This window comes from Vespa mandarinia, unplaced genomic scaffold (assembly GCF_050613455.1).
Source record: "Vespa mandarinia isolate Hongniang unplaced genomic scaffold, ASM5061345v1 scaffold_58, whole genome shotgun sequence".
NCBI classification, from domain to species: domain Eukaryota; kingdom Metazoa; phylum Arthropoda; class Insecta; order Hymenoptera; family Vespidae; genus Vespa; species Vespa mandarinia.
The window spans coordinates 238986-250152 of NW_028197192.1; the positions used below are offsets into that span (position 1 = coordinate 238986).

General features: G+C 31.3%; 3 protein-coding genes across 4 annotated transcripts; 1 reads left to right on the forward strand and 2 right to left on the reverse strand.

Annotated features, from left to right (window-relative positions):
- Positions 1-21: 21 nt before the first annotated feature.
- On the forward strand, positions 22-5442 carry LOC118445447 (queuosine 5'-phosphate N-glycosylase/hydrolase). The gene is made up of 6 exons (XM_035874958.2): positions 22-248; positions 469-684; positions 3164-3326; positions 3387-3500; positions 3613-3798; positions 3933-5442. Exons 1-6 carry the CDS (start codon positions 153-155, stop codon positions 4169-4171), a joined length of 1014 nt encoding a protein of 337 aa, XP_035730851.2. The 5' UTR covers positions 22-152; the 3' UTR covers positions 4172-5442.
- On the reverse strand, positions 953-2873 carry LOC118445446 (uncharacterized). Of its 2 annotated transcripts, none has more exons than XM_085664453.1 (6): positions 2697-2873; positions 2135-2620; positions 1698-2045; positions 1493-1629; positions 1292-1392; positions 953-1228 (listed from the first exon to the last, which is right to left on the reverse strand). In XM_085664453.1, exons 1-6 carry the CDS (start codon positions 2744-2746, stop codon positions 1133-1135), a joined length of 1218 nt encoding a protein of 405 aa, XP_085520579.1. In that variant the 5' UTR covers positions 2747-2873; the 3' UTR covers positions 953-1132. The 2 variants fall into 2 exon arrangements, 1 of the variants encoding a protein (XP_085520579.1); XR_014983691.1 differs by having other exon boundaries at positions 1007-1053; positions 1148-1392; positions 2697-2872.
- On the reverse strand, positions 4722-11161 carry LOC118445423 (uncharacterized). Its single transcript, XM_085664450.1, has 9 exons — positions 10749-11161; positions 10468-10645; positions 10054-10160; positions 9844-9976; positions 9683-9754; positions 9467-9611; positions 5565-6638; positions 5157-5421; positions 4722-4969 (listed from the first exon to the last, which is right to left on the reverse strand). The coding sequence occupies exons 1-9, from the start codon at positions 11083-11085 to the stop codon at positions 4932-4934; spliced, it is 2349 nt and encodes a 782-aa protein (XP_085520576.1). The 5' UTR covers positions 11086-11161; the 3' UTR covers positions 4722-4931.
- Positions 11162-11167: the final 6 nt, after the last annotated feature.

The following is an 11167-nucleotide window of genomic DNA, read 5'->3' on the forward strand; positions in this document are numbered from 1 at the left end:
GAGCATCGATCACGTGACACAAATGCGCACGCTCCAATGACACGCCAGATTTTCCTTATCACGTTTACTATTGTAATTTTCAGTGAAATTTATCTATATTTCATAATACGTTTTATTTTCATTTAAGTAGTTATTGCTATTATCGTTGAAACATGGTTTTAATGCCAAGAGAATCCGCAAAATTAATTGCCACTCTGTCGAAAGATGTTTTTATTGAAGACGAAGGTGTGAAAAATCTCACTTACACGGTAAGTAAATAGCAACAAGTTATGTACATATATTGTGCATCTATTTGTTCCATTCCTTTATCACTTGTATACCTATTCTTACCTTGTACTCTTGTATATCTATTATTACCTATTCTTACTTATTTTGTTTTCTTCTCTCTCTCTCTCTCTCTCTCTCTCTCTCTCTCTCTCTCTCTCTCTCTCTTTAATAATTGAGCATTAAGAGGATTTATCGTTACAGATTTTAGAAGGTATCAAAAATCAAAAAATTCATATAAATAATTTTTCACAACATGAATTTCATCCCAAACCAGATGACCCTAGAGCCATTGATTGGATATTTTTGTTAGATGTATTAAATTTTTCATTTTGGACAGAACAAAATATTAATAAATGGAAGGTCAACGGACAAACTGGATATTTTGCATTGTGTGCTGCGGTTAAGAGAGCTGTAGATGTAAGTTTATGTATTTCTATAAATAATTTCTATAAGTATGTGTATTGAATAAATTTTAGTACAATTCTTTTTTTTACTTTTTATCAGTATTTAATCATTGCAATATTATTATGTTATTAACTACTTGATTGAAGCTTTAATAATTTGACATTTGCATTTATCATCTGGTAAAGATAATGTTTCCTTCGATTCTTTTTTTTCTGTTTTTGTTACATAATCATCGTCGAACATGAATTCATATTCTTCTATTAAATCTGGTTGCACTTGTTCTTCATCTATTTTCCCATTTAATTTTTTTCTTCTAGGTTTCTTCCTTATCCTTTTTCCATTCTTTGATGATTTCTTATGTTCAGTAAGCTTTTTTCTTTTCTATTATATGAATATTTATACATATACAAATATTTTTACTTTTAATATATGTATAAATATTATAATTTTGGCATGAGAATTAATTTAGTCTTACCTTTGTTTCCTTGTCTTTTGAAAACATCAAAGGAGTTGTAGATATCGTTGACAATTTTTTATTACTTTTATCTTCAGGTTTCTGTTAAGCATATATAATTTATATAGATAGATTTATTAAGCAAAGAAGCAATTTAAATTTCACCTGATCACCATGATAGCTTCTACAGCAAATTCTTTCTTTTCCTTTTGGCAAACGCCGTGCCATATAACATCTTACAAATATTCTCGTTTTTTGTAAAAGTTCTAAATAGAAAATTATTAATTATTTATATTTATCATATGTACATGTGCGTGTCTAAACCATTATGTAAAAAAAAAAAATGTTTAGATAGAAATTCCATACTATTCATTCGTTCTTTCTCCTTTTCTATCTTTTCATTATATTTCTTTATAAATATTGCACGTTGATTACTAATACAATCAAATAGAAATTGTTCTTTCTCAATATCTTTTTTTTGCGATTCATGTCTTAATTTCCATCTAAAATATAATCAATATACATCCATAAAAGTAAGATAACTTTTAAATATTTATTTACATCTGCTTACTTCTCTTCAATAGCCATAATCTTTTGTTCTCGATCATGTTTCAATCTTGCTTCTCTTGCTTTTTTACGTATGTGTTCTTTCTTACGCCAATCTACCAATGTATGAATTTTCTTTTGCTGCTCAATTTCAGCTGCTAACTTTTGCTTTTGTTTTATACTTTCGGAACGTGCCTTTGCCTTTGCAGCACGCATCATTTGTTCCTCATGTTTTGTAATTTTTAATAATTTCATTCTTTCTTTCAATTTTCTTGCTTTTTCTTTTTGCTCTTGAATTTTTTCTTCCTCTTGCAATTTACGTGCTTTCCATATTTTCTTACGTGCCTCCATTAATTTTTCTCTTTTCTCTAATCTAATAAAATTATTAAAAATATTTATAAAATTACAAAAAAATATATTTCTCTTATTATGCAGATTTTCATTTTATTTATAAAATCGTACTTTTTCACTTCATTTTGTGCTTGCTCTTCAGCATATTCTAATATCTGTTTTTCATGAGAAAGTCGTGTCCTTTCTCTTAGTTCACGTTTAATGCTGTCAATATGTAAATTTCTTAAATATTTTCTGTACATGTTATAATCCTTTAAAGAACATTTTCCTTCCAAGTTGCGTGTAATTAATCCAGCTTTTAGTAAATGTTTAATATTATTCGCTTTGGAAAAAAAAGGTACCAAATGCTCATCATGCAAAGAATCATATGTAAATTTGATTTCATGACAGTATGGGTCATATAAATTAAATTCTGCATCCGATGAACTGGTCCACAATTTTTTTCCTATTTTACGACGTGTAAAGTTATAGGCACCTTCTGGCCCAGGTACCATTGGAATCTTTGATTCCAAAGGCATTACTTTCCATTTTGGTAATCCAAAATTGGGAATAGCCCCCTTTGGTTTGGGAATACTCTCAATTACTTTATCTAAAGCTCTAATAAAATCATGAATTTTCTGTGCTTCTCAATAGTTACTTATATATTTTTCTTATTATACGATAATATACTTACGTTGGCTTTTTGAGACTTATTGTATCAGTAGCATTGCAAGTCCATACCATTATGTTTAATTAAAAGTTAATATGCCTTTTCAGATTATATTTACAGGATATTATATAGTTATTGAATAAATTTTTAATGTCTATTCTGTCTCTTTTTACTGTATATTGTCAATGGATTTAGATAATATTCCAATTATCAAATGTCATTTTAATATTTACTACTGGAATGAATATAGCTGTCATATATTTCTGTCATATTTTTCACATTTCTTTTGCTTACACTTTCACAGATATATTGTTGTTAAATTAATATTTACCTATTAATTATATATTCTTAATTAAAAAATTAGAAGAATTGTTTATATTATTTTTTAATCAGTTATTTTTTATCTTATTATAATATTGTATTTCATTTATTATTATCCTTTGCAAAATTATTTTTGATAACTTACTATATGCACGATATGTATATAACAGGAAGGTAAACCTATAATAGATCCTAAGTACTATTCGAAAGTAACTCAAAATGATCTTGAAGTAATTTTTCGAGGTGATGATAATCATACCAGTATTCCTCTTATAAATGAAAGAGTAAGGAATCTGCATCAGGCTGGACAAGTATTATTAAAAAAATATCAAGGTACAGTTTCCAAATATTTGCGTTATATCGTTAATAGTAACAATTGTTATCATAATACAGGTACATTTGTCGAATGCGTAAAATCCTGCTCAGGCTCGGCAGAGAAATTATTAAGACTTATTATCAATGATTTTGATTCTTTTCGAGATGAAGCAGATTACAAAGGATATAAGGGTAAGTTTTACCATGTGAATTCGAGGATGATCTCTAAAATATATATTTATAATTGATAACTAAAATGATATATATATATATATATGTTTTTTTTTACAATTTTTTATTTTAGTTAGTTTTTATAAAAGAGCTCAAATTTTAATCGGAGATATTTGGGCTTGCTTTAAAGGACACGATTATGGTCGTTTTAATGATATCGATTACATTACCATGTTTGCCGATTATCGAATTCCTCAGGTTCTTATCCATTTTGGTGCTATCAGATATAGTAATCCCTTGTTAAGCAAACTTCAATCGAGTAAGTTAATATATCGTACTTGGCTTAATATATAATAGATCTGTGTTTCTTATAAATACTATGCATATTCATGAATTCTAATAAACCTTTTTTTTTTTTTTTTTTTTTTTTTTTTAAATACTTCGTTTATGTAGATTTAGAATTGGAATCGGGAAGTCCGGAAGAAGTAGAAATCCGTGGCTGTTCGATAGATGTTATTGAGCGTGTAAATAATGAAGTTAGAAAATTAATTGGTTCTTATCCAGAGTTAAATTTGAGGGAACCTGATATTAATAATACCTTAATCGATCATTTTTTGTGGGACTATCGTCGACAACATGCTGAAGAATTAGAAAGCATACCATTTCATAAAACTAGATGTATATATTATTAATTTCCTTCTGACTATACTCATTTTTTTTTATTTTTATGAATTAAACTTATTTTATATTTAATCAAATTATCATATTCAAATTTAGAATATATTTCAATGAAGTGCAGTATATTGTAAAAAAAAAAAGAAAAAAAAGAAGGAGAAAAGACAAAAAAATTGAAGCGCGTGAAAATGTACTTACTAATATTTGATACAAAGAAATACATTCAGTGATACAAGAAATCATAGTAAATGATAAAAATGATCTAATTTATTGCAAAAAAAATTCTATATCTTTCTAACGCGATATTTTCAGGAACGTTAACATTTCATATTTAATAACGAACACCTGCGCAATTGCTCTTACGCATATTTAATAACTAATAATAAATATGTTGCAAATATTTTTACCGTATATAATAAAATTGAGATTTATATTTATCAGTGATAATTATTTAATATTTAACATTCAAAATTCAACAATATATACAAAAAGATGCTCTTTATTAAAGAGAGTTTATCCCGAAAAATGTTACAGGGTATATGGATCGTAAAGAAATTAATTACAATATCTTCTTTGGCTAATGACATGTTCATGTCATTTGGCACAAATTTAATCACATAAGTAATTGAACTGACTCGATGTAACTTCACAATTAATTGTTTAATATATTCCGTTAACACATTCTTGCACGTGGTAAGGATGGTAACTTCTCTACTAATGCAATCATTTTGTATTTTCATCGTTTCAATACGATGCTTCATCATATTTTCACTTATCTCATATAAAATTATGACTGGTCTGCGGGAAACGCAATTCTAATAGAAGTATATAAAATAGTGTTGTGTATATTATTACAAATACATTATGTGTATGTTATGATTTAAAAATCGTCGCCACGGCAACGGTAATATTTTGCCTTTTGATGCAATTGAAAAGTCCATTAATAATTCTAACTCCGCCTTTGCATTTGTTCCCAAAATTTGATATTAGATTTTAACTTACCAGGCGCTATTACGTTTATGTCTTTCAACGAATTATCCTTTTTAGTCTGTACGATTTCCGATTGATTTTCGCGACCATTCGGTTGCTCCATCGTTACGTGACTAGCCGGTGGTGAAGTTACTTTATTTGGAATTTGACGTAAACCATCTCGAAATTGTTTCGAAAGAGATCTGGCCGTTAAGCTGTGCATCTGCCTGGGCGTCTCGATTATTTGCACTTCTGGCGTTGGAGATCTTTCATTGAGCGCGGTATTAGATTTTGTTGTCTATAAGAGAGAGAGAGAGAGGGAGAGAGAAAAAGTATCGCGTTGAAGGAGAAAAGAATTTTTTATATAAATATATATATATATATATATATCTATCTATATATATTAGAAAATAACTAAAAAAGAAAAATAAATTGTCTTACTCGTGGAACAGAAATTGAAGAGATTACCGACGGCTTGTTGAAAGCCTCGGCCAATCTTCTGACCGACGGCATTGGAAGTTTGTTTTCAATAATATTTTTCAAGTTCATTTTCTCTTCCGAAAAATCCTCTTCCTCCTCCTCCTCCTCCTCCTCCTCCTCCTCCTCCTCCTCCTCCTCTTGATTTTCATATAATAACTTCTCCGTAGAACGATCCTTTTCTTCCGCGTCTATCTCCGAGCTAACGTTCGACGAGCCACTGTCATTTTCAACATCGACTTTCAATTTTTTATCCTTTGGATCATTTGAAGCATTTTCTTCCTCGCTCTCGACGTCTTTCGAATCCTCATTTGAATTCTCATAATATTCGCTTTTCGCAATATTCGGTACCGATTTGGCAGATGTCATCGTACTGAAAAGATTGTGATCCATTTGCTCGCAAATTTCATTAAGAGTTCCTGTACTTTGCGTTAGGCTTCGATCGTCAGAACATTGCCCTTCGTAGATATCTCGATCGTCGAAGTTACGATGATCCCCGAAATGATTTAGATTCGACTTTTTTTCCACCCTAACGATTCTCGGCTTTATGTCGATTCCATCGATCTGATTGTGCGATTGAGTACGACGCAGCCCACCATCGTAACCAAACGATTTAAGATCGAGCTTGTTCACAACCTTTTGCGGTCTCGTCGGTTTTACGATTTTTCCTTTATTAGAATCGAACTCGTTTGCAAATCCGTAAGCTTTTAAATCGATACGTCGTATCGTCTTCTGATTATCGCTCTGAATATAAGATTTCTTCGCTTCGAAGATCCCACAATTGTTGTCCTGATTATTCAGCCTCGCGTTTATCTCATTTTTACTATTCTTACGTTCATTCTCCAAAAGATCCTCCACTTTTTGATCGTTCCAAGACTTTTGACGTTTGATCAAAGAGGCATCGTTCTTCTTCTTCTTCTCCAAATATTCATCTTTCGCGCTACCTTCCGTAGAGGAATTAGAATTGTTCCTTCGCCATTTCTCCATTCTTGATTTGATAGAATCGTATGTCACGTCCTTGTCCAAGATCTCCTCAGTCTGAAACAGACGCGAATGAATGATTGTGCAATGTTAGTGCCAACTCTGATCGAAAGCGTTGATATTTTTTCCAAACAAAAACAAAAACAAAAAAAAAGAAAGTTCTCGTTAAGTACCCTTTTTATACGTACAAGTTAGTTTTCATGATCAAACCATGCATACCGTACCACGTAAGATTCGATAGTTTTTGATTAGATCATATCTCGTATTCTTTGAGTAAAGCAAACAGAAGCATATACCCAAATATTGTCTGCAGTGTTAGGAGAGCATAATTTCTTGTTTAGTCATAACAATTCGAGTAAGAAATAATGAATTAAATTGAAAATCCAAAAAAGTATATACTTATATCCATTCTGTGTTACCCTTAGGATAGAAATCGGCAAAATTAAGCTGTCCAAAAGTTTCGTTCCTTTGATAAAAAAAAAAAAAAGAAAAAGAAAAGAAAAAAGAAAGGAAAAAAAAAACAATCCAAGAAAATAAATTTAGGTTAGTTGTTAGTAAACGAATAACGCACACGAAACGAGCATGAATTTTTCTAAAGTGTACTTACCAATTTATTTTATCACAGCTTTCATGCATATGCAGCGCGAATAGAGTGTTGCTTTGTATAATATCAAATTAATAGTAGAGACAGCGAGTTTCACATTTTATCAGTGACTCTTAGACAAGTTGGTGCAGTACTATATATACACTGTTATATACAATATAATTAATAAATTATTATTGTGACTTTACAACTACGATAAGTGCACGCGTAACAGAAGAATAAATCGAATATATCTGAAAATAACGATGTATTAAATAACCGACACCTAAAGCATGCGATTTTCAACAACGACGAAAAAAAATATATATTACATAAATAATATATTTAAATTATTATAACTTTTATATAATAGTACATATTAAAAGTTAACTACAACTAGGCCCTCGGTTTACTCCCAAACAATTGATATTTGTAATTAAATCTTAAATGAGAGTATAAGGCGTAAAATAATATAAATATTCCGCCATATTCCTGAGATGAATAAAATTCATGACATTAGTATTATTTAAAAAAAAAAAAAAAAAGAACAAGATTAAACAACGTTCAAAAAAAAAAAAAAAAAATAACAAAATAGGAAGAAGAATAATGGCACATCTAAATTATAAATATTTCACCGCGTTAACTTTGAAAAAAAGATTCTACGATTTTGGTATATACTTCTTTGGAATATATCATTTGTAAATGATTCCTAGAATACGAGATACTTCACTTTATATTAACTCTTTAAATGCAATTTTTTTTTTCTTTGGTAAGTCCATCGATTTTCTTTGATAATTACAGAAACTTGACTTTGATATAAAAATATCTATAAAGTATAATGGGACTTCGTTCGTTCATTACAAATCTTACGTCGTTACCAAATCGTAATATTACTCAAGCTTCTTATATTTAATATTTTTTTGGTAGGATTATCTTTATATTTCTTTTTTCGAATATTAGAAATTTTAAGGTCTTTCAACGTCTTAAAGTTTTGCTCGATGACTTGTGGTATAATAGGAGGTTCCAATTTCAACTTTTCTTCCTTCGAGAAACGTGAATTTACTAATTTGCCTTTGGCAATCATCTTTCTTGTTCCGCTTTTTTTTGACAAATTTACCGATTGATAACGTGTAGAATTGGTCGACGATAATGATTTCGAACTACTACTCGAGGTATCGTCTATAAAATTTGTTACTTCATCCATGTTATCTACATTTTCACATGTCCCTTCATCGTATTCCTTATTTTGTAGACTCTCTATTCTCTTTTGCCTTTTGAGGGCCTTTTTACATCTATTTCTAACATTAGAATTATAATTTAAAAGACGCAAGGAATCCCTATCGTTTGATTTGAATTTGCATTCAAGAGATTTTGTGTCAACGTGTTCTACTTCGTCCAACCAATCGTCCTCGTCGACAGTTTCGCTCTTTGTTACATCCACCGACTTATTTCCATTATTATTAACAATAGATCTATTCACGGAATGTTTAAACTTTGATCTCTTCGTCATTTGCATAGTTGGCCTTAGTTTTATTCTATCGTAAGCTTGTATCTTTTTACTATTGATCTTTTTACTGTTTTTTATTCCACCGAACGTTTGAAATTTCATATTAACAAAATCGGGTGAACCGAAAAGGAAATTATCTTTCACGACGTCGTTCTCAAAATCGTCGTCTTCGAATTCGTTAATTATACGGTCTTGCCTATGGACAATCGAATTTCGGATTCCACCAAAAGTATGATATTTGTAATTGAACGTATTAAGGTACCTTTTGTTATTTGTCGATATTATTTGATTCTCTTTAGCATTAATTTCATCCTTTGAACACAATAATTTCTCCCAATAATCGTCCTTCGTTTTATTAGATCCCAGATCGTTCGATTCGATCGAATCCATACCGGAATCACGATCGCTTGGACTCGAACCAATTGGCAATAAACGTTCATCCTTAGGAGATTGGTATAATGGATTCATGGTCACATTGTCCGATTCGATACTATCAATAATGGTTATATCATTCTGAAATTTGCTCGATATTTTGCTTGCCCATGAACCGGTAAGTATTTCAACATCATTATTAATGCGTCTTTGATCATCGGCAGTAAATGTATCTTCTTCTGATTCCTCGATCAATAATCTTGGTTCGTCCGCGATCTTCGTTTGATTAAAATCTTTGTCGAATTCCAAACGCAACAGAGGATTGATAGCAAAATTTGGACTGGCGTGTCGATCGCGATAACTCCGTCTAGCGAGGCTACCATGTAATGAAGCCTCTTCGAACTTTCCAAGTTCGAAACTCACCTGTTGTTCTTGTTCAGTCCCGGTCGAAGCCGAACGTTGAGACAATGCACTGCTAGGCCTGCTCGTTGCTGACGCGGTTGTTGGTTTTCGTGTCTTATCTCCGGATGGTGATTTTGCATTATTGATGTAGTAATCTCTGCCAAACCTATTCGATAAGAATTCATAAGAAATCAAAGACTTATTGAAAAATGATGCAAATGAAAGTCTGATTATTACCGTTTAATATCCGGTTCATTCGGTACTAGAACAAGATCGGTTCCGTTGCTCTTCGGCAATTCGGGATGAATTCTAATGTAAAGAAAATAATATGACAAAAGGTAATCGAATAATATGACAAAAGTTAATTGAATAATTGAACGTGCATGCTTGATTTTTACCCTGGAATATCCGCCGACCTTCTGCTATACTGTCTTTCCAAAAGTCTTTTTTGAATGCTCTGTTCGCTGTAAGGATTATTTTCAATCGGTGGTGCATTTTCCCACTTTCTATGTTCTCTTTCAGCGATCGTACCTATTCAATAAAATAAATGCATTATGTAGGGACGCGCTCCTACATAGTATAACAGAACGTCACTTGATTCTGATTACCTGGACGTGGAGGTGTAGCCATGTGTACATCTTTATTGGCTATCTTTTCCAAGGACAAATAAGAAACCGAATCATCTTTGGCAAATGCCACAGCTTCTCGGCACTTGCTGCACAGAGAAATGTTGGTAACGTATTATTATCGTGTCATAAGGAAAAGAAAGTTTATTGCATGATATACGGTCTCTCGAAAATTCATACAACATTTAAAAAGTCACAATGAAGTAAACGCCCTATCGAACGTTTAGAGATAACATAAGACTACCGCGAAAAATATTTGAAAATAAGCCGCGTTATTATTAAGCACAGTCCTTATGCCATTTGAATTGCAATGATTAGAAAGTTCATTACTTGATTTGATAAGATCTAAAAATAACAATTCTAAAGGACAAATAAGATAAGATATCACAAAATTACCTGGTTTCGTCTTTGAACAATAAATTTGACTCGGTATTGTTTATTTCCATTACTTCGTTGTTAATTATGTCATTTTGTGACACGTAGATGTCATCTTTCGTTAAACTGTCCAAGTGTCTCTGTGTTGCCGTATCATAATGTTCGGTATATTCGCTTTCTTGCTGAGCACCATCTTCAACTATAGATAAATCGTACGAATAGTAAAAGATATATCTCACAATTAGCGTAATCTCGAGTAAAGGTTTTTACTTATATATGTCAAATGACATGTATATACTTACAGTGTATTTCTTCCTTAGAATAGACGTCTAACGAGTACAACGTCTTATCCTCCTCGCCGTCGATATCCTGATCCATTATTTTATAATACCGAGTCGATTCCAAAGAATTAAAAATTTCCTTCTCGTTGAAATCTAAAAGTGTCACGTCGTTCGTTACAATTTCAAAATTATTTTCCAACGTGGACGGAATCGGTGTCTTTGGCACATCCGGCAAGGTATCCTTTTGAGACTGAAGTAATCGGATATCCGTTCTTTGTATTTCACGCTTCGAATCTACCATTTGCTTATTTTCGACTTCGCATTTCGCCGACCCTAACTCAAACATTTTATCATTCATTTCTATTTTACAATTCGTTTCTTCCTTCTCTAAGCCATCGTTCAAAGAATTCTTCACGAGTTTCGTCTCTTCCCGAATTTCC